Source organism: Falco biarmicus, chromosome 4 (assembly GCF_023638135.1).
Source record: "Falco biarmicus isolate bFalBia1 chromosome 4, bFalBia1.pri, whole genome shotgun sequence".
NCBI lineage: Eukaryota > Metazoa > Chordata > Aves > Falconiformes > Falconidae > Falco > Falco biarmicus.
In genome coordinates, this window is record NC_079291.1 from 75,357,294 (window position 1) to 75,383,019 (window position 25,726).

A 25,726-nucleotide genomic window follows, 5' to 3' on the forward strand; every position below is an offset into this window, starting at 1 on the left:
TCCCTGCTCAACAGAACTTGAATTCTTAATGGAAGCTTGATGTAGCGAATGAGGCCAAAGACTTCTGGGGGAGTTGGGGTGAAGAGACCGAGAAGAGAAATCGGCAGCATGTGCAGCTATAATCCAGTTGTTTCTGCAACTGACAGGCTGTTAGTCAAATTTGGCACTGCTATGGAATCCGTCACGTTTATTGTTCATTCCCGCTGCTTAGTATTCTGGGAAATTTTCTTTGATTTCTCAGCTAAAGCAAATATGAGAGGTTTGGAAGGAGGTTGAAATAGGCCATTCTACAGACGTGGTGTGGGAAAGCTTTTGTGCCTGTGATGCTAGAATTACTGATAGAAAGTGTTGGGCTGAGTGACAGAGAAGAGGGTATAGTAGTTTTGGTTGATTTGCTTGTGTTGGCAAGAGTTAGTATGATATGATGGGGCAGGAAGCCTGTGGAAGAACTCAAAAGCTTTACTGTTCACGGCCAACAGCAAAGCAGAAGAGGGGCCTGCACAAGAGCTGGAACTGGCGCTAGTGGGTAACCATGGAAGACTGTACAGTCGTGATCCCCCTCCAAACAGTGTGTGCTTTACTGGGTTAACGTGTTACCTATAGATGGTTTCCATCCTTTGTTAGCTTGCCCTACAGGGAGGTGAGCTTGCAGCTCATAGTTCCACATAGTATTTTGTTTGTCCTTGTGGATAACTAGCTGAGGGAAGCTTCAGCCAGCCCAGAGTTTGCTGAGGCTTCTGGCAGTTGGATCAGTGAAAGGCTTCTCACAGGCTGTGAACTGGTCCCTTCTTTTGTGCTCTTTGCACCATCTGCTGCATTCAGCTGGATTAGTTAAGGAGGAAGGGAGAAGGAATGTAGGTTTAATATTGGTTATCTTAGTTTTAAGAGGTTAAAAAATGGTGCCTGCTCTGCAGGCTTTGTGGAATGGAGGTGCAGGTAATGTAACAGTCGTGAATGTCTGACTTTTTTTTCTCTCAGATCCCCAAAGATGAGCATATCCTTCGGTTTCTGCGGGCTCGTGACTTCAACATTGACAAAGCTCGAGAAATGCTTTGTCAGTCGCTGTCTTGGCGAAAGCAGTACCAGGTGGATTACATCCTGCAGTCATGGAGACCCCCAGCCCTCTTAGATGAATATTACACTGGAGGATGGCATTATCAAGACAAAGGTTAGAAGCTGCCCCCTTACACTGACACTACAGCACAGTTTGTGTTATTGGACCTCATCAGTAACCTGGGATTTTTGGAGAAAGTGGTACTGACACTTTAAATATTAACAAAGCAGTTCAATGTCTATAAATAGCTGCTCTGTTCTGATGCGATTTTGTTACTTTCTCTGCAGATGAGGCAGGCTAAAGTAAGTGCGAAGCAGCCTCTTTTTGATAAGGTTATGTTTGGATATGAATGTTATCCTTTTCAAATATTTTATGTGGCTTTTATAAAAGGTGCTAGAGTGATAGACTGGGAGACTGGAGTACTGACCTCTTTAAACCTCTGTTTGTTTTTGAAGATGGGCGACCACTCTACATTCTTCGTCTTGGCCAGATGGACACGAAAGGTTTGGTGAAAGCTCTGGGAGAGGAATCACTGCTGCGACATGTAAGTTGTACTTTCCTTTCTCACCTGAGGAACTCTCTTTCCCTCGGGGTGTTTCAAAGTCTTATTATAGTGCAGCAGGAATCTACCTGCCTGACCCAAATAATTCCCGTGTTTTGTGGTGGCAACTCAAAGTTGGCTTAGTGACTTTAGCATGGCACAGCTTCTCTGTCTTCCTGCAGAGACAGAAGTGAAGCTTTTGCAATGGTATGAGTGGGCCAGAAAGATGTTTTCTGATAATTTGCAGTTTAGCTGTAAGCTTTCCATGGCTCTTTCAGGCTCAGCTAAAAACGTGTGATCTTGATACTTTCATCTTAGGTTTTCTGTATCTGTACCTTGTATGCTCAGCAGAACTTTTCAGTAGAGAAGCCTTTTTTTTTTTTCCTTTTTTAACATAGACTCTTATTCTCTGTTTTGCACACTGCAAGTTCTCAAACTGGTATACTTTTGGGTTCTGTATTTTTTGAAATGAGATCTCTGGGCTCTCCTAGTTCCTCAGGCTAATACTAGTCTGTACTGTCTTTGATTTCAGGTTCTGTCAATTAACGAGGAAGGACAAAAGAGATGTGAGGAAAATACCAATGTCTTTGGCCGCCCCATCACGTTAGTATAGTTAGTTCTTCTTGTATTCTTATGGAGTTTGAGCTGACACGGTGACAAGAATGCTTCTGTGAAGGTTTTAGATGATGTCCCTTAGGCTTAAAATGCAGACAGCAGTATGTCTCTGTTACGGGATGTTTCTGGGCTTGGGGTACCATATATAGTGGACTTAAATGCACATAAATTCTACAGCCTCATATGAAAGCAAGTATTGGTCCTTCATTACATCTTTTTACGTCCCATTTCAGATGAATTTAATCTTGCTATCTTAGTGATTTTAATCCAGATCCTTGAAAATACATATTTTTTTTCATACAGGAAACTGCCAGATTCCACTTTCATTTAAAATGCATTTTTGAAATATTTTTAGCAACAGGCCTGCATACCTTCACCCTCTCCCACACTGACAGCATATATTTTTGTCTTCGGGGGTGGGTGTCTGTTTTACCTGAAAGCTCAACTGGGTTCAGGCTGTCTGCTGCCTGAGTGGAGATCTGCTTTTTATTGGAACTGCCGGTGTCCCTTTTTGGCTACACTAGATCCTGTAGGGGCTACAGTGTTACTGAAATATTTTGTGGATCATAAACTGAGCAGCCACCGTGCAATGAAGTTCTGACAGGTCTTTTTCTGTGTGTTTATTTTAGATCCTGGACATGTCTCGTGGACTTGGAAGGGCTAAATATGCGGCATCTCTGGCGGCCTGGAGTTAAGGCCCTGCTTCGGATAATTGAAGTCGTAGAGGACAACTACCCTGAAACTCTGGGGAGACTACTGATAGTGCGAGCACCCAGGGTTTTTCCTGTGCTCTGGACGCTGGTGGGTGAAATCTGGACTGCAGGATCATAAGTACTCGTGCATGTACAAATAGCTAAATCATTCAGTCAGTGTAAATTGTGCTTGTCTGAAGAGATAGGGAGGAGAAAGCTTCCAGGTAACTTGTGGCTGAGTCCCTGAAGAGGCCACAGCATTGCTACAGAGCAAGTCATAGTGTGCCTGTAGCTCATGTGATTCTAGTGGTGGTTGTCAACCAGGGCAGGACAGGGTGTCAAACCTAAATTGCAATTCCCCGTGCAGCAGTGGTAGCCAACACTTGGTGGGTTTTTGTATTGATGGGAAAAGACAAATATCTATTTTTTTATCTCATGTTGGATGATGCTGAAGAGAAGAGTAATAATAAATAACCGATACGGTTCTGCCTAGGGCCTGCTGACTGTTCTGGCAATATAAGAACATGCTTGTTAAATTTCTAGTGAGGTTTATATGTGGTGCAGTGACTGCAGACTTATTCTATATGAAGTAGAAAATGTTGTGAGACAACGATATAGTGCGCTTTCCATTTGCTTCAGGGTTGGGAAGCTCTGCACTACTGCTTGTCTGCGTTCCTGCAGCTGAGACCTTCCAGTCTAGAGCCTAAAGCATCCATGTAGGATGGTATAAAAATTGTCTCTAATGTCACTCAGTGACGGTGATGTCTTCTGTTCACTTTATTTCAGGTCAGTCCCTTTATCAATGAAAACACAAGGCAGAAGTTCCTCATTTACAGTGGGAATAACTATCAGGGTCCAGGAGGGTTGGTAGACTACGTGGACAAAGACGTGATCCCAGACTTCCTGGGAGGAGACTGCATGGTGAGTTCACTTTCCTGTTTTGCAGGTGGAATCTGCAATGTGCAAGCTCCCTTGATTCCCTCCTCAACTCCCTGGCCTTCCACTCCCTTCTGAAAGGTGGTTAAACCTCTGTTCTGGCTGGGGTGCCCCTACCCTGCGCATGGGGTGCGGCTGATTTGTGTGCGGGAGACTTCACCTGAAGTGGTGATGCTGCCCTGGAGAAGGGGGTTGGAGGTTAGCTCTCTGAAGGGAGCTTAGATAAACCATTATAGTTCAGGTAAACTTAGTCCTGCTGTGAAATCTTATAGCAGCTGAAGGTGTCATCCTGCCTGACAGCTGGCAGGTGTTGATGGTACAACTGACTTGACACTTTACACTAGTTTGAACCCTTCTGTTTGTTTGTCTGATTCTTCCAGTGTACTGTCCCAGAAGGTGGGCTTGTTCCCAAGTCACTTTATCAGACAGAAGAAGAGCCAGAGAACTCTGATCACATCCGGTTATGGACAGAAACTATTTATCACTCTGCAAGTGTCCTCAGAGGAGCTCCACATGAGGTACACACCAGAGCTTCGTAAGGCTGAAGGGTGGTGCCGAACTGCTGCCAGTGATGTGTTCCTTTTGTGAAGGCTGACTGGAATAACGAAGGGCTCCCGAAGTGTGAGCACCAGGTGGTTCAGCAGCAGCGTGCCTTTCTTGGGAAGGCTAATGGTAGCTAACAGCTGAAAGTGTGGAAGAACAGTAATTTGAGCAGCAGTGTCTCTTAACTCTACTGTGGTGTAATTTTTTGTAAGATACAGTCTCTTCCTCCTCCTCCTCATGGAAACAAAGCTCCCTCAGTTTCCCTTCTGATAGTACAGCTTCCCTTCTCAGTGGCATAGCTAGGACAGTAATGGTGGTAACATGAGAAGGTGTGTGCTGGAAACATCCTGCTGGGGCTTATCAGAAAAAAGAATGTCCAAAAAAAGATCACTTGTCCACTAGCTTCACTGATGATGAGTGACTCTGATTTGGCCTGTTTCGATTCCTTAACAAGCAACAGAGCCTTTTGGAGTGCACAGCTGCTCGGAAGGTGCTCTTTGTGTCCCAACCACTTTGCTTCAGTTCTGTTGAGTTTTTCCTAGAACTAATAAATGATTTACAAACAACTCTGATACAGGGGAGAGATGGGGCAAAAATGCCCGAGCAGTTGCACCCTGGCAGAAGACTGGCAATGGGAACTGGTCTGTATCCTCCTTAGGAATCAAGACCAATAGCTTAACTGAAGGCTGTAGAGAAAAGCATGTTTTCAGGGTAAGGAGGAATACGCTGGCTGCCACCTGAGGACCTGCCTCCTTACGATGTGTGTGTTCTGTTCTCAGATAGTCGTGGAGATTCTGGAAGGGGAATCTGTCATCACCTGGGACTTTGATATCCTGAAGGGAGATGTGGTGTTCAGCCTCTTCCACTCCAAACGAGCTCCTGAAACAAGTCATAAAGAAGCCACATTACCAAGTACCTCTGCTGCTGGGGACAATGTGCAGCTAATTGATAAGACATGGGTCCTTGGGGTAGATTACAGCCGTATGGAATCTCCACTGGTTTGCCGGGAAGGAGAGAGCATCCAGGTCAGATGTGTTTGGGTCCTGGCATGGATCGTACAGTCCTAGCAAGCTCCAAAATGGACTGGTGGTGGGGAGGGGAAGGAATTCATGGATGGGAAATCCCGTATTGCTTACAAATAGTTGTGGTGGTGCTCATTCTCTGGACTCCCCGTGAAAGTGGCTGCTATTGCAGTCCTAATTTAGAGTGAGACATTGGAAGGAGACTCCTTAATCCACGATAAAAAGCTAATTGAAAATAACCTTTCTTCACTAGCATTACAGGGGTGTTGCTCAGGCACATAAAATAAGTGAATGATGTATGCTCCTATAAGTAGTCAGCTCGATAGTTTCTTTTGATTTTGCCAAGTCCTTCAGCTATTTCTTAAGACACCTGGTTGTCACTTGATGGCACTCTCTTTCTCTCCCAGGGATCTCACGTGACTCGCTGGCCTGGCTTTTACATTCTCCAGTGGAAAATGCATGGCCCTCTGCCCTGTTCTGGCACTAGTCTCCCTCGGGTGGATGATGTTCTCGCCTCTCTGCAAGTTTCCAGTCACAAGTGCAAGCTTATATACTACTACGAGGTGCTTGCATCCAAGGACTTCAGGTAGGAGGCTTCCTGAGGGATTTACTCTATGGCTTGCAACAGAGAAGCCAAATGAGAGGGCAGAGTGCAAGTTAAACATTCAGATAGCAGTGACCTCCGCAGCGTGTGTGTTTCATTGATGGCAAGTTAGATGGACACAAGCTTGGTGGAGTTTTGCACAGTCTCCTTTAGTGCTGTAGGTAGTAAGGGGGCCCCTTGGCTGTATGTCCACCAGTGGAATTTGTGCCTCAGTTCTTGCTTACTGAAGAGGGGGAGGTTTTTGGCTGAGGAGTTTTATCTTAGTTGGGAGCATTTTGAGAAGTTTTTTTGAGTAACAACAAATATCAGATGGGTTGTTTCATACATGGTTCGTTTGGCACTCGAGAAGGATGTCGGTCGTGGCTTGGAGAGCGCTTCCTGAATACCTGAATACACCACGCTTGGCAGGATTTGCCTAGCCTCCTTTCATGCTAAAAGTACTTTTCATGCTAGTACTCCTTTCATGCTAAAAGTACATTCACCCAGTAACTTGAATTCTTTGCAAGTACTTGACCTTTCACTGGGAGCTGGAGGAAGTGTTGGGTAGAACAGACCTGCAGGTGGTGACTTGGGGAGTGTGATCTGGCCAGATCCTGTGGCATTGGAGCAGCAGCAGATTCCTCACCCCCGTCACTCAGACCTGTTCCCTGTTGCTCTGCCTGTATAAAATGTGTCGGGAACAGTCGGCACTCGCACCTATAGGGAACCCCATCTGCTCTTGGCAGAAGGTGCTGAAGGCTGTGGCTGGACATGTTGAAACTGGGGCTGTTGTGCTTAGCAGGCTGGAGTTCTCGGGTGAGCAGTGGCAGCTGTATTTGCTGAGCTGCGCTGCGTTTGGGACGCTTGGGGCAGTGGCTGCAGCCCCAGGGAGGCTCCAGCTGTGTCCCGCTCCCAGAACAGCTGCAAGAGACAAGGTATAATACCTGTAGCTAGGAGAAAAGATGTCTCTGACAAATTAATTTTTAGTCGTGACACAGAGATTCTTAAGAGACCAAGTTGAAAATGATGGCACAAAAAAAAATAAATACTTTTGCAAGCATTGTAGAGTGTAAGTTGATGTGTCAGATGTATGGAGTTATCTATTAATAGCTGCCTTCCTAACAAATCTCTCTGGTTTGTCCCATCCTAGGGGATCCATGTCAAGCCTGGAATCTTGCAACAGCGGCTTTTCGCAGCTGAGTGGAGCCACGACATCTTCCAGCCAGTCCCAGAGCAGCTCCCATCTTTCTAGATAGCAGGGCCAAGGCCACAGCGGCGAGGAAAAATCACTTGGGGCTTCCTGCTGCCCCCCGCGCTGCTCTGTGCACCAAACCAAAGAGCCTGCAGGGGCCGAGCCTGGAGGCCAACGCTCGTGTGACGCAGGTGGCAGCCCTTTGGGCACAGAGAGGCTTCTGGGAGCTGCTTTAACGATAAAAACTTAGAATTCAAATGGCAGATTTAGACATTTTATATCAGATGCCTACTCCTCAGTAGTCTTTTTCACAAATTGTGGGTTTTGGATGAATGTCAATTTGCATGAATCCATGTATTACTCGACTTTAAAGGGCTCTTTCCAATCAGTCCTTTTCCTACGTGTGGTAGAGGAGACTGATGATGCCTTACCTGTTTGATCTGTAGGACTAGATTGTTGACGAGTAGCAAAACTAATCTAGTTTTTGGGGTGCCCAGGGTACCAATTACACATGAGAAAGTAAAGTGGGCATTTCAGGTGCAGGGACTTGAAGCAAACTGTAAATACCTTGATAGAGGTAGGATGTTTCAGAAATCAGTTCCAGGTCAAACCTAAAACCTCTTCTGATCTGACAGGATGCTATTAGGAAATGTGTTGGATTTTTTTTAACCCACTGAGACACAAAAGTCAAAACAGTTTTCTAGAAAGTACAGGCAGAGAACCTGCCTCCAGAAAGCAGCATCTTTCTGAAGGACAGACTATTGTTCCTTTTTCCTCAGGTTTACGAGCAATAATGAGTAGATCTGACCCATCTCATCAAAGTGGATGGGAACTGAATCAAATTATAAAGGGCTAAGAAAAGCAATATTTTATTTCCTGAAGGCACAAAATTTTATGGCAGTATTATAGAACTTGCTTCTTTAAAACATGAGCCAACTTGAAAACTTTTTAAAATAGAAAAAGGCATGTATGTATTTAAGCACTACTGAAATGTATCTATTCAAATACTAGCTTATTTTAAATTAATTTTTAACTTATTTATAATTTCAGAAATGACTATTTATTAAACCCAGTCACCTTTTTTTTAATGGGATGAACTTTGTTTTAGCAGGGAATAACTGATTGTCTTCAATCCCAAGAGAACTTTCTACACAGGTTCTAATCTCCACGATCGCTGGATGTTTCTGCATTAAGGGCTGTATCGTACATAGCACTTGGGGTAAGCGCTGTGCGGCGTCTTTTCCCACAGGGTAAGCTTAGAGTCCAGCGCTTTTTGGACTTAGGGGATGTTTTTTTAGGATTAAGAATTGAGTTCAGGATTTGTAAGAAGACAGTGCATCTTCATGACACACCAAAAATACCATGTTTGTCCATAATCTCCATCGATGACTCTAGAGTGGATGTGTAGCAAAGGTGCCAGTGATCCATTTATCAGGTTGGGCAGCAAGGTTGTGCCTGTTCTTGTCTAGGTGGCAAGGAAATGAGAATGTGCATCAAATACTCAGTTGCCCTTAGGTGGTATTTGCAGCTGGCACGCACGTGGGACTTGTGGACAGATGTCTGCTTTTGGATCCAGCTGTGCTGGGTGAAGACCTCACCCCTGCCGTACGGAGGCTGCCTCCACACTGATCCGCTGCCCACGGAATGACTGTCAGTGTACTGCCCCTGTGATTGTTTAGGCTGCCCCAGCCAAGTGGTTTGTGTCCCATGCATAAACATGGTCTAAGATGGGTGAGTTTCCAGTTCCCCAGCTGAGGAACAGCACAGGCCGTTCTGGCCATGGCACAGGTGAGGGTGGAGGGGTGGTTTCTTCCTCCAGCACAGCAATCCACGGCCATCTTTCTCGGTAAAGACTTGGGGGCTTCCTTTTCCTCTCACCAGGTTTTTGTTAAGGTTGATGGGATCTGTGCAGCTAAGAACAACATACACATAAAGTAGCTCCTTCTAACCCTGCTTTGTAGCTACTGGTTTTGAAGTACCAGGCTTTGCCAACGGAAAAAAAGAGCCCCAACGTTTGGAACTATGGAGGATGAAGAACTAGATGTGTTTATAGAAGTCATTTGTTTTTTTAAAGGATTGGAGCCAAGGAAGTTACTCTCCCTCTTTATGTCTCTGGTGTAAGAGTGGAACAGGTGACTTAGTTGTGCCGGCTTTGGGGAAGCTGCGAGTTCAGCAGATTCCCCCGTTGTTCAGTGACTTCACCATTTCTCTGTCTCTGGCATGTTAGTGTAATCGCAGTCTGATAGAGACGGAAAAGTACCGCCTTTGCTCCGGAAAATCAAGAGTTCTGGAATTAAAAGTGCATGTGTGTATCCCTCATGTAAAATCCTTTACCTGTAATTAATTCTGATGCTAGAAATAGAGTCAAGCTGATTCCCAAAGCATCAGGAGCAAACCCAGCCTTGTCCTCCCCACGCTGTTTCAGGGTTTCGGTTTCCTGTGGCTTGGTCAGTCATGTCCCATGGTGGTAACATTCCCGTTTCCCTTGGTTTGCTCTGGTTAAGAATTTCCTCCATTGCACTGGATTTTTTTAATTTATTTTTTTTATTATTATTGTCAAATGTGGCATGTGCTGCTGTCCTGCCAGCAGGAAAAGGTTTGGGTGTTTGACTCTTGTCAGTGGGGATCTTGGCAGCCTCTGGCAGGTCTCTGAACAAGCAGGGAAGAGATGAGGGGCTGGTCCTACAGCGTGCCGGGGATGGCGCACTGTGGCTTTTCTTGTTCCTCGGTGGCACCGCGCTCCGGCCCCACGAGAGACTGCTGCACACATCCGTGTGGGAAGCAGCTTGTGAACTCTCCCATGTTGATTGTAAGCAAAACTGCCGGGGTTATTCCACCTACCAATTTAAGTAATTCAGTATAGATCTTTTTCTGCCTTTTTTTCCTGAATGTTACAATGAGAAAGGGGGCAGCAGCCTGGCTGTTGTGGCTGGTGCGGTGCTGTGCTGTGCTGTGCTTTTTAAACCTGACTTTGTGAACTGTAGATACAAGAGAAGCAGAATTCTTCTAAAGCACCTTTCTCCCCATAAAATGACATCTGTGTGCTTTAGAAAATAAAACGTGCTGTTTTCTTAACAGCAGCCTCTTGTCAGTTGAGGCTGGGAGGTGTTCTGGATCCTGGTTCCCTGGGAGCCACTCATCTCTCAAAGATCTTGTAAGCCAGAACCTTTAAAACCGGGCTGTGGTTCCGGGTGCAGAGCTTGCGATGCAGCGAGGCCCTCCTGTGCAGTGGCAGCTGCTCCTCAGTGAAGCCGGTGAGCTTGGCTGTGTTCAGGTAACGAGCTGGGTACTTAAAAAGTAGCTCCTCAGTGATTTGGGGCTTTCCCCTGTGTCAGATATTTCATATGCAAAACACAACCGCTACCTCAAAGAGCCACTGCCATGTTTAAAGCGAGGAGGGACACTGCGCTGCAGGTACAAAGTGCTGCTGTTTACACTGAAGTACGGCCGTATGTGAAACCTTTGTTCTTAGTAACTTTCTATGGGTTTGCCCCATCCTGCCATTTGCGCATCACTGGTGGGCATGTGCTGGGGAGGGGGTGTCACACTCGTCTTGTCATTCAGGGCAAAGCTGGAAGGCAGCACTGAGCTGCTTTGGCTGTGTGTTTTGTCCTTCAGGTTCGAAAGGGGCTTTTTTAACTGCTGTAGGCAGAACGGCGAGACCTGACCGAGGGAGGCTCCGGCCCAGGAAGGTGCCCACAGCAGCAGCGCCGGGGGCTTTATTGCTGCCGCGTGCCGAGCTGTAAGGTAGCACTCGGGCATGGCTGCGCTGCCAGCAGGGAGGCACCGAGCCTGGCCTGGGGGTTTCCTGGCCGCCAGTACTTGCTGCCAGGGCAAGAGCAATCCCGACTCATTACGGGAGGCAGCTCTGGGTGACTGCAGTCCCTTGGCTCGTTCGCTTCAGTCTTATGGCTGCCCAGTTGGCTGCATCGATTCCCCTTCAGTAACAGGAAAAGAAGAACTATTAATAAAAAATGTATAATCCTGAATCTGTAACGCTTAACTGTAGCTTGGCAATCCTGGCAGGAAGCGCTGAGCCCAACTGTCTGCTCAGCTCGGGCACAAGGCTGCCGTGCGCTGGCGCAGCAGTGAGGGCCAGCCATGGGAATCCCTTAGTTCAAAATGCCTGTAATATCGGAAATGCTTATACTGTGAGGAAATAATGCAAGAAACAGCTCTTGGACTCTTAAGGACAACATCGACAAGCACTTGTCAAAAATTCCTGCATGCTGTTGGCTTTAATAATCTGCCAGCATGTTTGTGATGATTCTTATACTGGATTATTTCTCTCTTGGAAGGCTAAACTGGAATCACACGGCAAGCATTGGCTTTTAACGACATCAGCATCCACTTCCAAGCTCTTGGTTACAAAGATAAGTTAAATGGGCATTAATTTATTTAATTTTTTTTTAGCAAGCACTTTCTCTCCCTTGCAGCTGTTTTCATTTTTATAAATTGAAATTCTGAATTTTCTCAGCCAAAAGATCCCTGGTGTTCTTTAAGAGCACACTAGCAGAACACGGAGTGCTTTGTAACATGTTACTTGACAACAACTGTATTTAGTTCCAGTATCTGTAGGTTCTGCTAGGAGCTGTACACCTCTGTATGTTGGAAATAAAAAAGCATCTCTAAACACGTCTGACACAACTGTTCAAACTGTGGTAAACTCTGCAAATGTAACTACATGCTGTGCCCTTTACCCACAGAGTAACAGAGGTAAAGCTTGTATTCAGCTACTCCTGCTTAGTAACTAAAATGTTCTTTAATTTTTTCCTGTAGAACCAGCATTTTTTGTTTTTCACATCACGTCCTGCAGTGTTAGTTGGGTTTTTAAAATAAAAAGGGTCTGCTGGGTTCGAACGGCCAGCTGAGCTGAAGGGGGAAGGGATCACGCCTGCCTGCTGCAACCAAGCAGGAAGAAGCTGAGTTTCAGGCACTTACCACTAATAGAATTTATTCAAGTTTCAAATAGACTTATGTAAATAATAGAAAAATAGAATCTCCTGTTTACAGGCTGATTTGATGCCAACGGCAGCACAAAATTCCATACCTTTACTTGGAGACTTAAAAACAGTGCATAAAAATGTTAATATTTAGGCTCAGAGAGGCTGTAACGCCCCGCCCCGCCCCTTTGCAGCATTAAAGTAGCACATTAAAGGCTAGTTTTTCCTCACATGGAAGCAAACTCAAAAATTATTATTTTTTTAAAATGCATTGTGCAATGATGTATTTAGTAAAATGTCTGATTTCCACTGGAGATGTTCAGGATCTCGGGTCACTTGGGGTACCTGCTGATCCCAGTCCCAGCTGGTGGTGGCTCCCTCAGAGGGAAGAGGGCAGAGCTGGCAGCAGTGGGCAAGGGCATGTGGGCCCTGGCCTGCAGCTCTGCTGGGCTGTGCCCACCAGGCTGGGCGGCTGCCACTCTTCCCCAGTGGCAGAGCTCCACGCTGGGGTCCCTCAGCAGCAGCCCGTGCAGCTGGGCAGCGTGCGCCGGCTTCGGGGAGCTACGAGAGAATGCAAGAGCAGCATGTTTGAGCTGACAGGCCTTTTCATGTTGCTGTACTACAAAAACCTACTGAAAATGGCTACTTCTAGGACTAAGGATCTGATAAGAAAACACTGGCCCTGAAGTCAGCGCAGCCAGGTGAAGGAAGTGGGGTGCAAGAACGCCCCGATGCTGTGTGCCAGCCTGCAAGCCCGCCTCTGCAGCCAGCAGGAGGAACGTTGTGGCTTTACTATGTGCTGCACCTCCTGCAGCATTTTAAAACAACTTTTTTTCCCCCAGTTTTTTGATAAAAATCTGAGCTTACCAGGGAAGGGCAGACAGTTACAGACTACAACAACCTTAAGCCTGGCTTTGTGCTAGAGGCAATTTATCTTGCATCTCACAAATACTAGCCACGGCTCAGGTGAGAAAAGGCCTCGCTGAACTGCCCATGGCTCACATTCCTCACCTGCTTCCCTCTGGGGGGAACCAGCATGTTCCCTTTCCTGCTGCAGCTGTGGAATTCTGTGTGCAGAAGCCAGCCTGGTGGCTTGTGCCCTGTATCCCCTCATGGCCACTAAAGGCACAGTCCTGCTTGCTCGGGCAGGCAGAGCAGCGGAGGAAGAGGGGGAGCCGGCTGTGCCTCCCAGGCTGGGACTGGTCCCTCACTGCCGCATGCGGGTCAGTCAGCAGCTCCACACTCGAGGCCTGAGCGCCAAGCGGCACGGCAAGGGGCAGGGTAGCCAGTACCCTACCTGCTCTCAGCCAGGGCTCTAAAGGAGCGCTTGGCTCTGGTCCTGGCTGTCTTCTGTCTCCCAGGCAGCAGCTGTGGGGCTGTGACTGGCTTCCCCGTTCACCTCCCTCAGGCGGTGGTAGAGATAGTCACTGCTTTCACCCTGCCGCTCCGGCCTGCTCTTGAGGAAAAGCCCTATGTTTCCCACGGTGCTAATCACGAGAAGCAGAGTCAAGACAGAGGTCATGGAGATCCAGGTTTTTCTGTCAGATGAGAAAAATCCATGTAACCCACATCTCCCACATGTTCCCACTGTGTAAATGATCTCTCAAGGCTGGTCCCCACTTCCCCGGCACCCCAAGGTTGTGGTTCTGCTCTCGGGCGGGCACAAACGTGCTCTGCAAAAGCCTTTGAAAGGCTGCTCTGGTGGCCAGAGCAAATGGATGTTTTTAGCGTTCTGCTCTGTTAACACGTGCCCAGCTGTGCCCGCAGAGCCACTGCAGCTTCCCCCGCACTGCAGCAGCTGTGCTCCGGTGTCACAGCTGTCCTTGTCCCTGCTGCACATACAGCGGGAGAGGAAAGGTGGCTCTTGGCTAACCATAAGCTACAGAACACCACGCTCGGAGCATTGACTGTCACTGAGGGGGGCTCCAGCTCAGCACTTTGTCTTACAATTAAGTTTTTAGCACCTTGTGGTCCCCCTCCTCACCTTCCCCACTGAGAGCTGCAGGAGATACAACGAGATCAGAACACAGATGGTTTGGGCAGTGACTGACACACTGGCACCCGGGAGGTGGCATGAACTACTCATCTTGCAGGGAGCACTGATGGCACAGACTCGCTGTGTATGTATACACGTATATGATAAGTATCACACACTTACTCTGACAGAGAGAATTTTTCTTGGCTCCTTCCCTTATTCTGGAAAGCCAAACACTGCCCAGCTGGAAAACAGAATAGAGGGAAGAAATGCAGCGTTGGAGAGAGGGTGTAAAATTCCACTAAAAAAGAGCAAGCTTAAGATGCCAGCCAGTCAAAGCCAGCAGCGAAGCAAGCAGAACATGATGCTCTAAAGCTGCTCTCCCAACTTTTTTTTTAAAAAAACAAAAGAGCACAAGCCAACCCCTGCAGCCAGAGGTACCTTTGTTCAACTGGTCCTGCACTGCCACTGCATAGGTGATGTTGCAGCTGCCCGTCTCCCGGTCGCAGGGACACATGTGCTCACATGCACACTGCTGCTGGCAGTTTGGCCCGTACCAGCCCATGGGACACTCTGGGGAGGTGATGACAAGGCAGTCGGTCACTGTCCAAGCCCCCCCTGCTGTGCAGCCATCCTGTCTGCCACTGCAGCCCCCCAGCTCGGCTGTGCCCCTTCCCCAGCTGCACCGGCTCAGTGCCAGGACGGATGGGACACTTAAGAGCTTTAGGAGGCTCAGCCCTCACCTACACCCCACTGAGATATCAGTGTTGCTTCTGTCATCACAGCAGGCTCTGGCTTTGCTGCTTCCAATGTTTTTCTCCCTGCCGGATCTGCACTATGGCCCTGCTGTTTGCCTCGCAAGCAGAGGCGGGCATCGGTGCCACTGCAAAGCACTTGAGTTTGAGAACAAGCGCGCAGTGGGCTCTGCCGTTGTGCCGAGCTGTCAGAGCCCCAGGTTTCCTGCAGCCTGACAAAGCCGTTCTGCCTGCCCACCCTGCTTCCTCTGGCAGCCTGAAAGCACCACGCTGTGAGTTAACTGCTGTTATTTTATGTCAAGGAGAAGTTTTTGTAAAACAGGGATCGGGCTGGCTAAGCGTTCCTAGGCTGGGAACAAAGCATCGCTAACGTCACCATGCACACAAGAAGTTTACACCCACGCTGTAATTAACTTGTCCTGTCAACAGAGCAGGCTGTTCAGTCAGATACCAGGGGGCCTCGAGTCCCTCGGAAAAGCCGGAGTGGTTACACAATTGTGCACAGCACTAGCTCCATCTGTACAGCCAGAATCTGAAGGTTTTAAGCCGGAACGGCCCCCTGGAGCGCTTCCCACTCACTGACCTGCCTCACCTGAAGCCCAGGCTACAGGCAGGGCCTGGTGTGACACCCTCGAGCGACGGATGTTCAAGTCTGCACATGCTACATTCACAAGCTCTGGGAATGCAACGCAGTTCTTTGGGGCACAGACTAAACAGGAATCTGTAATTTTCTAGTGATGAAGAAAATTCCTCTTTCCTCTCTGCTCCCTCCTTTTCTTTTTAGCCAGTTTGGGTAGGACAGGCAAGCCCTTAAGAGCTGGAAGCTGGCAGGTTATGCTCTAGCCGTAAAGTTCAAGCCTGAGCCTGCTGGGCAGACCTTGTGCTTGCTAACTTATGAGAGGCGGCTCAAAGGTGACACAAATCCTCCCCCTAGCCCAGGCTGCAGCCCTTACCTCGCTCACAGCTGGTGCCATAGTACCCAGCCGGGCAGGAACAGGCTCCATGCAGGGGGTCACACGAGCCACCGTTGTAGCACTGGCATTTCTGGGTGCAAGCATCCCCATAAAAACCACTAGCACAAGCTGCAGGAGACAAGCAGAGATCTCATCAGGGGCCTCGCTACAAGGAAGGCGACCCCACCCCCGTGGTCCCACCCACGGAGCAGCCGCTGACACAGGGCACTGATGGCTGCTCAGAGAACAGAAGCCAAGTCTGTGCCTTGAACAAGGAGCAAGGGCTTAAAGTGCTTTGCAGCACGCTGATCTTAAGGAGTTCACCTCAGCAATTAAACTCACAGCGACAAAAAAACAGAGCAGCATGCTGTGTTTCCTTTCCTTTGCCAGCTCCCTCCCGGGGAGCCGCCCACCACCGCCTGGAGGGACGGGTTCTCACTGTCCCCTTGCTGGCTATTGAAGAAGTGGAGCAGAGTGGAAGTCAGCATTACCTTCGCTGCAGTTGCTGCCAGTCCAGCCGGCATCACACAGGCATCCAGCTGTGCAAACACACACAAACAGGCATTAATGACAACAGGGAAAGTCTGAGAAATAGCAGGAACTCAAAATTAGGAGCCACTCTGCTTCTTGGGGTGCCCCCTTAACTCTCCCTGCCAGGCAACCCACAGAAGAGGAATCCTGGAGTCACTCGCACAGGTGGGGTTCGAACAGGCACCCAACTAGAGCTGCCAAACACAGCAGAACTCTCACTGATTGGATTTTGAGAGATTAACTCTGGGTCAGCTACTAGCAACAACTGCACCCACTGAGCTCTGCCCAGCCACTTCACCAGTGCAAATGTGGCTGTGAATTGAATCAGGGAGGCAGCACAGAAACAGGAAAACAGGACTGAGCAGGCATGGAAGAGCAGGAGCTGGGGGGTGTACGCTACAGCAGTCCCGAGATTCCAAGGAGTTTATGGAAGAGTAGCAACTGCACACTTGTAAAAATCATGGAGCAGGGGATTCAAGTAAAGAAGGAACAACAAGGGGAGGGGGCAGAACTCAGCTGCTCTGTCATACAGCATAATACGCTGCCCTTTCCATCAATGGATTTACAAACCAGAAGCACAACGCCAGTGACAGAAAGGGAAACTTGAGACACAGAGTCTGCAGTCAAGCCCTGCCACAGGTCCAGTTCCCAGGTGGGAAGCCCAGCCTAGCCCTGCTGCTATCTCCTAAAGGCAGAGGGTTCTGACTGCCTCTACTGCTGCTTCAGCTGCAGGAGGGGAGGGGGAGAGCAGCTCGTACACCCAGAAGGTAAGACGAGCGCTGAGGCACACGGCACCAGCTGGCTCCCGGACTCAGGGCATGGGCTGGCCAGCCAGCCAGCACCTGTGGCCCCAAAAGGCTGGGAAGCCTTTCCAGGGTGTTGCTCCGCACTGACGGAAGCGGCTACTGCCGGTGCCAGGTCACACGCGCTGTGCACCTTCCCACTAGAGCGGGAAAGGACTCTGTGAACCAGCCAGGACTGCACACAGTGGTGCACTGGGCCTCGCCGTGGGACCTCACAGGCAAGTCTGCGATATTCCCCACGTACACACTGCCCAGGTCCATGCTTCCCCTGGAGCTACCCACCAGCACCCACCAAAATCTCCACGTTAGAAGCCTTTGCACACCACAGTGACTCACAGTCGGTGCAGGTGCCATGCAGGCTGCAGTTGGAAGGGCCACAGTCTAAGATGTCACAGGCTGGACCTCTCCAGAAGTCCCCAGTGCAGTGGCACTCCCCTTCCACACAGTCCCCATGACCGCTGCAGTCAGCAGGCTCGCAGGCAGGCTCATGGATGCACATGATGGTTGAGATGCTCCGAGGGCAACGCCACATGTTGTCAAAGGAGCTGGGGACAGAAGACAGGTCCCATAAGGCAGGCAAGCACTGTGCTGCTCCCAGCCCTAGGTGAAACCAGTTGATATAACCCACAGATTTTCATCCTGACTCACACTGGCAAACAAAAACATTAATAATGGGAAAACATAAACATAAAACTAGATTTGAGTCAATATTTTAACTAAGTGTTTAATCCTAGTGGACAGGAGTAATTTCAAACACAGATTTACAGAAAGCAACATGCAAAGCCTCCCTTTAAGCATTCCCAGCTTCCCTAAACTTCAGCGTTCAACACACCTTTTCTTGAATATTATTTACTTTGATATAAGTGACATCATTGCAGTTATAGCAACTTGGGTTTCAACTGTCAGATTGCAAACTGAATTTTAAACCCCTTTGTGTTTACAGTCAGAAATAACTAAAAAGCTAAATTTGAAGTAAAATATTCTTTAGGTTGCCTCACATGAGGCAGGACAGGGCCTTCAAGTCAGTGTTTTCTTCCATAATAATAAGCTGCTGACAGATCTCTGCTAATTCCTGTGAATGTACAGCTCTGAATGTCCCAGTCTGAGAACTGCTTCCTTATCTGATTCCCACATCAGGCCACTCAGTCTAGGCAACAGCTTCGCTGCATGTCTGAAAACAGCTAAACTTTAATCCTGGATGACTAAGTGGAAAAAATACATAGTCACTAAATCGCTTTAAATTTTACAGCCATTCTCTCCCTCAAAACCTGTCACTTGCCTTTACATTGTGATCTCCCAGCAATGCCAGCTGACTCCCTTGCGGAGTGGGGTAGGACGGAGCTCTGCACACTAACGGGAGCTGCCCGGTTACCGGTGCAGCCCTGGGCACGTGCCGCCAGCACCTACCAGTGCTCAGACGGGTAGCTTGCGAGGGTCCCATTTAAGACCAGTGTGGCAGACCCCCCACCATCCAGGTTGATAGCATTGATGATTCCCTGCTGCTTCAGAAATTCAGCCATTTCCCAGAGGTTGACCCTGCAAAATAACGCAGTTGTTTGTTGCTCATACATGCTATTTGACTTCAACAAAACTGCTATGCTAGAAGCTTTGTCCCTCTCCTCAGCAGAAGCAGGGAAGTTCTCCCACCCCAGGTGTGCTGACTCACTGCCTAGGGGCTGCATTAGCCTTTTCTCAGAAAGACACCCAACAGCAGTGTCTTCAGATGACCCCGAGCTCTGCAGGTCTCTGCCTTAAAACACATCACTGGCAGCTGCAGAGTTGCCGCAGTGACAGAACTTAGAGACAGATTGTTCTTTTATATATATATATATATATAATGTTCTTATATATAATAGAGACCGATTAGAGACTTCTATCTAAAAAGATAAGAGACTTGCACCTTACCACAACCCCGCCTTACCCTCTGGATTCCGTCTGTCCATCCACATGAACCAAGACCAGGTGCCCCTGACTGTCGTGTCCAACCGCAGTCCTGGCCGATATCACGTTGATGAACTTCTCGAAGGTTCCTGTGCAGGAGAAGGAATAATTCACACACCAGCTGGGTGACCGAACTGGCTGTTTACAGAAATATCTGTCTGCAAAACAGCTCCCAGCAAGGAGCTCATCTAAACTGTAACACCACAAGAACAGCCCAGGTTCCGCTTGTTCATCCAAGCCCACCTACAAATAACATTTCCAGAAGCACTCTTGTTAAGTTTTTGTCTGGCATGGGGACCAAAAAGGGGATTCACAAGCTCTCAGTTTTAAAATCCTGTTAAGAGGCACATGCTTTGAGTTTCTCTGGACAAGTATTATTATCAGTCATGCCACCACTATTTACAGTCCTCAGCAAATTCTGCTCCACAACCCTGAACAGGCGAGTGCAGCTTTATCTTGCAGGCAGCCTATTTCTTGCGCTGCACTTGCTGCAGACTCAGCGTAAAGTAGCACAGAAGGAATTTGGACCTCTTAAGTGAGTAGCAAACTGCAACTAGACAACATAGTTTCCACTGCTACCCCCTCCTTCCAAGAGCCTCATCAGAAGGACAATCTATACCTAGGCTTTACAGCATTTACCTGTGGTTTGAGTTTCACCACACTCAGCCATCTGACTCTGACTGACGTACACTTCTCCATTTCTTAGGAGCCAAACTACCCCACTCACAAGCTGCACAAAAGCGTTTGCTTGATCCAAGACATCTTCCTCAGACAGGTAACTAGGAAAGAGAGAGCAGGAGACGTTACCCACAGTCACAGCAGCGTCATGTAAAAGCCTCATGTAAAAGAAGTAGGGAGAAGGTGGCTGAGTGAAGGCTAGCTCCATCCAAACCTAGAGGCCAAGCAGTGTGAGACATCACTTTAGCAGCCAGTGGACCCTGTTCCCTGCTATTCTGCACAAAGCCACTGTTAATGATGGTCCCAGGCCACTGTGCATGGAACAACTCCTGCCAACAACGTGGTCAGTGGACCCGAGCCAGGATAATAAGGGCAGAAAACATCTGGCAGAACATGAGGGCAGAGCCATTGCCAAATACTTAAGAGATCTGTGGAAGCAGCTGTAACATCTTACTGTCTGTCACTTTCCATTCTGCAAAACAGTGACACCAAACAGCTTTTGAGAGGGTTTTAAGGAACAGCATCCAGTCTTCCAACAGCTGCACTGAGGGGAAGGCACTGCTGGAAGCTACCTGCTCCCCTCCATCTGGGAAAGAGCTTCCTCTACTTTTCCAGACAGCAAAACCTTTCACTGAACAGTCAGGCAGCAAAAAGACTGTCCAGCTACCTTTTCCATGATTGGGCGTTGTGTGTCACTGTGCAGTGCTTCCCAAGGGATATTCCTCTTTCAAGAATTAAGGTGCCGAGTAACATCTGTCTTCTCAGAACCTGATGCTAGGTCATGCTTGCAAGTGACAGGAGAGGGCAGCAGCAAAGGTTGGGGCTGAACAGCCGTGCTTTTGCCGTTAGGTTCTGCCAGGGATTTTTCGTTTAAAACTGCTCTGCATGCTCCAGGCACGTCTTGTGGGAGCTGGATGCTCAGCTTCTAGTTTTTTATTATCCCCGACTGCAGCTGAACAAAGGTTCATGCTTTGTAGAAAAATGTAATTGAAAATACCTGAATGAAAAACATGCAAAAAGAAATCCCTTTACCCATGGGAAGGGAACAGGATGACAAAATGAACACAGCTGTAAATGGATCGAACTACACAACAGCTTGAGCACAGACTAATCAACCAACTGTCAGCTTTTAAAGCCTGCAAATAATTATCCACCATCAGTCCAGGTGGCAGAGGCAACATCTTTGTTAGGTGCAGGGTAACAACGTCCCCATCCTGCTGATCACAATCATGGTGTGAAAGAGTCAAGTGCAAATTACTTTCCCCACTGCCCTGACAGACCAAATGATTTACACCAAAACTATTTCCAGTGTCACATTTCAGAAGCTGCAAAGACACAGAGCAGATAACTCACACACAGTGCCACAGCTTCATTTAATGCAGGAAATCCTGCCAGAGTAGGGGAGAGGCAGGGCAGACCTGAGATTAAGGACTCAACAGCGATTCTGCAGTTGCAGTTGGTCCCCTCAGCAGAAGCCCCCTCACTAAAAGGGACATGTCACCAACCCCATCACCAAGTAATTTAAGGCCATGGTTCTTAGGGCTGACAGAGAACAGCTGCACGCTAAAGCCCCAGCTCGGTACAGTCAGTTTGCCTTTGCAGAGACCCTTGCTGAGGTCTGAGGGCACGTGGGAGCAGGCTAACAGAAGTGTGGAGAATACAGCAGCTTCCAGACTGCTTCCCAAACATCTGAGACCATCAGAAGAACCTCTGGGAATGCTTCTAGAACTTTTAGAGTGCCTGCTGCTGCTGCTGGGGAAGGTAGCTACTGGGGATTTTTACTTACAGTGAGCACAAACAGACCCTCTGTCAGCTATACCTCATCAAAGGGTGCTTTGAGCTTTTGTCTCCAGCTGACTAGGGAGTGTCACACTCCTTTTCAGCTGGTGCCAGGAAGAGGGCTGTGTAAGTGCCAGGCTGAGACCACAGCTCTTAGGAGACAAGAGATGCTGCAGCTCAGGGTGGGGAGCTGGAAATTCTGCAGAAGACAGTGTCTGTGGTCAGCCAGAGTGACACACCACAGAGTGCAGCCACCTTGATTCAGCTGAAACTGTGGCGGGAGAAGGCAGTGCTCCAGCTCTCACGCTGCAGGGATACCTGCGCCTTGCTGAAGCTGGGGCCAAGGAAATGGTGTCCTGGTGCATGCTGGCTGAGGAGCTATGCTGCTGGGACAACCAGCAACAGGAGGAAGTCTGCACACTGCACAGCAGCAGGGACGATGAGAAAGAGATGGACAGATCTTGCCTAATAGCCTGTGGAAACAAAACCCTGAACCCCACAATGCCCAGAAGAAGCACCCAGGATCTCCTGACTGGGGTGGCAAATCCTGATGATGAAGGCTGGAAGACTGTGAGCTCTGGCACCAGAAGGGAGCTCTTCTTCCACCCAGGTTCAGTGCCTTGGCATGGGGCAAGGGGCTGGGAGCTATGTGAAACAAAAGATCTGTGCAGCTGAGCCTGAACCCAGCAGCAGCAGGGAAAGGCTGTGGATGGTGTCTACCTGGACCTTAGTAAAGCCTTTGACACTGTTTCCCACAGCATTCTCCTGGAGAAACTGGCTGCTCATGGCTTGGACAGGTCTAAAAAACTGGACACTGGGTAAAAAGCTGGCTGGATGGCTGGGCCCAAAGAGCTGCCGTGAATGGAGTTACACCTAGCTGGCAGCCAGTCACAAGTGGTGTTCCCCAGGGCTCAGTATTGGGGCCAGTTCTGTTTAATAGCTTTATGAATGATCTGGATGAGGGGATCAAGTGCACCCTTAGTAAGTTTGCCAACAGCACCAAGCCAGGCAGGAATGTTGATCTACTTGAGGGTAGGAAGGTTCTACAGAGGGATCTGGACAGGTCGGACCAATGGGCCGAGGCCAGGCGTATGAGGTTCCACAAGGCTCAGTGCTGGGTTCTGCACTGGGGTCACAACAACCCCACATAACGCTGCAGCTTGGGGCAGAGCAGCTGGAAAAGGGCCTGGGGGTGCTGGTCAGCAGCCGGCTGAATATCAGCCAGCAGAGTGCTCAGGTGGCCATGAAGGCCAACAGCATCCTGGCTTGCATCCGAAACAGTCTGGCCAGCAGGACCAGGGTAGTGATTTGTCCCCCTGTGCTCCGCCCTGTTGAGGCCGCAGCCTGAATCCTGTGCATAGTTTTGGGCCCCTCACTACAAGAGGGACATCGAGGTGCTGGAGCGTGTCCAGAGATGGGCAACAGAGCTGGGGAAGGGGCTGGAGCACAAGTCTGGTGAGGAGCACCTAAGGGAACTGGGGGTGTTTAGCCTGGAGAAAAGGAGGCTCGGGGGGGACCTGATTGCTCTTTACAGCTGCCTGAAAGGAGGCTGTAGTGAGGCAGGGTCAGCCTCCTCCCCCAAGTAACAAACACAGGACAAGAGCAAACGGCCTCAAGCTGCACCAGGGGAGGTCTGGATTGAGTATTAGGAAAAATTTCTTCACTTCCTCACAGTCTCCATACTCAAGAGATACTCAAAATTTGACTGGACATGGCCCTGAGCAACCTGCTCAAGCTAACTCTGTGAGAGAAGGGTGCTGGATGAGGCACCTCCAAAGGTTTCTTCCAAACCCAACATTTCTGTACTGCAGCCAGAGCAGCTACATAGTCCACTCTGCCTCTTCCCTGTGGGGAGGACAGAGACCTCTTCCCCCTTCTACCATAATCAAGTGTAACTGTCCCATGTTGGGTGAGCAGACACAGGAAGCTAAGCAGCTAAAGATCATCAGACTAACATCAACCTTCTCCTCAACCTAGGAAAGAAAAACCAATGGCCAGATAGCTCAGTGGGGTACAGTTAGGACATCCCTAACTTCACCATTCAAAGCATGCTTCTTCTTGAACTGGGAGAGGCCAAAGAGGCAGTGCTGGGGCACTGCTTCCTGCCTCAATGAGGCCTACTGGTCTTCAGGGAGGAAAGAGCCCACACCAAACAACCCCCAGATTCTTACCCAAACACCATGGTGCCATCTTTCCGGATGCCAAACTGAGCATTTTGCAGCCCTCCAGAGTTTCTCACCAGCTTTCCATCACTCACAACGTTTCCAAAACACTCTCCAGTTCCCATGTCAAAGTACCCACCGTTCTGGGCCACCAGACACTTCCCAAGCCTTGCAGTCTCTTCCACAGGAGCTCTGCGGTGAGCTTGGCAGCCTCCTGTGCCGCCCGGCTCTAGCACAGAGAAGGTCTTCAGGGGGTTCTTCACGAAAGTGAAGTGGCCATAGACCACCTTGCGGTCCTTGCCCTCAGAGGGGATGTAAGAAACAAACGTTCTGGTGGTAGCCACAGGGCCACCCGTCCTGTTGTCACTGGGCCAAGCTTCATGTGTTATGTTGCCATACTTGAGGGGCTGACAGTCTCTCACGTGCCTGTGGTTGTGGCGAGGGCCGTGCGGGGAGGGGAAATAGGGTTGCAGCAGCAGGTCGCTGGGGGGGGTCCTGCAATGAGAAGATTTGGTTGCCCCGAGGCTACCCAGCCCGAGTGCGCCTGCAAACCTATGTGGTGGGACAAGCGCTGTGCGGCTCGGGGTGGCCTCACCGAGCAGGGGTGGGTTACAGCAGTACAGAGTCCCCGGTACCGCTGTAACCCACCCCGGCTGAAGGGGGGGCTGTCCCGCTCAGTACTCGCACCACCAAGCCGACCACGGGGCGCCGGCTCGGCGGCAACCGGCCAGACCCCCAGACGAAAACGGGCGCTACCGGCCGGGAAGAGTCCCCCCGGGGCCCTCCCGTACCGGGACGGCAGGGCTACCACTCCCCCGGACACCCACAGGGACACTTACCCGGCGCCGCACGTCGCCTGCAGCCAGCCGAGCGCCGCCAGCACGGCGGCGACCACCACCGCTGGCTCCGGCCGCCCCCACCCCGCGGCCCCCGCCGCCCTGGAGGCCGCCATCTTGCCGGGCGGGCAGCGGGCGGGCGGCGGTAGCGCCCCCTGCCGGGCGGCGGCAGCACCCCCGCGTGTCCCGCTGTGAGGGGCGCGGGCTATGCCGTGCGTCCGGGCTGGGCTGCGAACGGCGGGTTTACGATGGAAATAAAATATTTTTAAAGCCTGTTGTTGTAATAAAGAGCCGTGGGCTGCCTCCGCGCGGTGGATGCAAGAGTGCCCGAGCTGGCTCCGGCCTCGGGGAGTGTCCGTCTCCCCGCAGCGGCCGGCACCGCCTCACGCAAACCACCGACAGCCCCAGCCTCCTCCTCTGGGGGATCGGGGGTTTGTCCAGTTCCCAGAAGGGAAAAATAACAAAACTGGAGGGATGAGGGGTGATTCAGTCAGCTCTAGGTTCTCCTACCTGTACCCTCAGTGGCTCGGGTTCCGTGGTACACCTGGGCTAACTGGTAGGACAACAACTCTCAGAGATCCTTAGTTTAGAAGTCTGGGAATTTTCTCATTCAAGAAATAGCCAACTCAAATACATGATTAAAAAAGCAAATCCCCCACTCCTGTATCTGCCTATAAAGGCAACACTTTTTTCTGACCAGGAACCACATGCCAGACCCCTCATTTTCAGTAAAAATGGTTTTACTCTCCATAGCTCTATTTTGAATAAAAGAACTACTTTGTTAACCGTGATAAAGGCACCTACTTTACTCACCGTGTTTCATCCTTACCAGGTGCTTAGTCCAACCGCCTCCTCCAGCTGTGCCAACTGCTCTGAACACTCGTTGATTTTCATCTCTTTCTCTTGAGCTCAGTGGTGTCTTCTTGGCATCTCCACTCTCACACTGACCAACCAAAAGAGACTGCACAGCTATAACCACCCAAAGAGCAACAATAAAAGCAGGCACCCTTCAGGTTTCTACTAAATTCTAACAGTTTCAATAGCAGGAAGAATTAATTGGAGGGATTTCGCCAAGGTTTAGGGGCTAGTTGCTGGGGGGATGCAAAGGCTAACTTCAGGGCACTGTTGCAGCATTTCATTGCTCTGTTCGGAGCCATACCCATCATGGAGGGAAATACTGCCCGTCTGTCAT

At 49.4% G+C, this 25,726-nt stretch overlaps 2 protein-coding genes across 12 annotated transcripts in view; one reads left to right on the plus strand and one right to left on the minus strand.

The window, feature by feature from the left end:
- The window catches only part of SEC14L5 (SEC14 like lipid binding 5), a 38,898-nt gene extending 30,632 nt beyond the window's left edge, over positions 1 to 8,266 (plus strand). For all 8 annotated transcript variants that reach the window (XM_056334498.1, XM_056334500.1, XM_056334499.1 and 5 more), the window contains 9 exons: positions 979 to 1,168; positions 1,510 to 1,598; positions 2,128 to 2,198; positions 2,840 to 3,011; positions 3,689 to 3,823; positions 4,219 to 4,356; positions 5,161 to 5,406; positions 5,811 to 5,989; positions 7,137 to 8,266. In XM_056334498.1, coding sequence (XP_056190473.1) covers positions 979 to 1,168; positions 1,510 to 1,598; positions 2,128 to 2,198; positions 2,840 to 3,011; positions 3,689 to 3,823; positions 4,219 to 4,356; positions 5,161 to 5,406; positions 5,811 to 5,989; positions 7,137 to 7,242 — 1,326 coding nt within the window. In that variant the 3' untranslated portion in view covers positions 7,243 to 8,266. The remainder of the gene's footprint in view (positions 1 to 978; positions 1,169 to 1,509; positions 1,599 to 2,127; positions 2,199 to 2,839; positions 3,012 to 3,688; positions 3,824 to 4,218; positions 4,357 to 5,160; positions 5,407 to 5,810; positions 5,990 to 7,136) is intronic.
- A 1,003-nt stretch (positions 8,267 to 9,269) lies between these two features.
- NAGPA (N-acetylglucosamine-1-phosphodiester alpha-N-acetylglucosaminidase) lies at positions 9,270 to 24,694 on the minus strand. Of its 4 annotated transcripts, none has more exons than XM_056334507.1 (12): positions 24,538 to 24,694; positions 23,708 to 24,193; positions 19,719 to 19,858; positions 19,060 to 19,168; positions 18,546 to 18,674; positions 17,475 to 17,683; positions 16,296 to 16,343; positions 15,805 to 15,933; positions 14,538 to 14,669; positions 14,280 to 14,340; positions 13,419 to 13,659; positions 9,270 to 11,116 (listed from the first exon to the last, which is right to left on the minus strand). In XM_056334507.1, the coding sequence occupies exons 1-11, from the start codon at positions 24,648 to 24,650 to the stop codon at positions 13,437 to 13,439; spliced, it is 1,779 nt and encodes a 592-aa protein (XP_056190482.1). In that variant the 5' UTR covers positions 24,651 to 24,694; the 3' UTR covers positions 9,270 to 11,116; positions 13,419 to 13,436. The 4 variants fall into 4 exon arrangements, with proteins under 4 accessions (XP_056190482.1, XP_056190481.1, XP_056190480.1 ...); XM_056334506.1 differs by having other exon boundaries at positions 9,270 to 12,682; XM_056334505.1 differs by having other exon boundaries at positions 9,270 to 13,659.
- Positions 24,695 to 25,726: the final 1,032 nt, after the last annotated feature.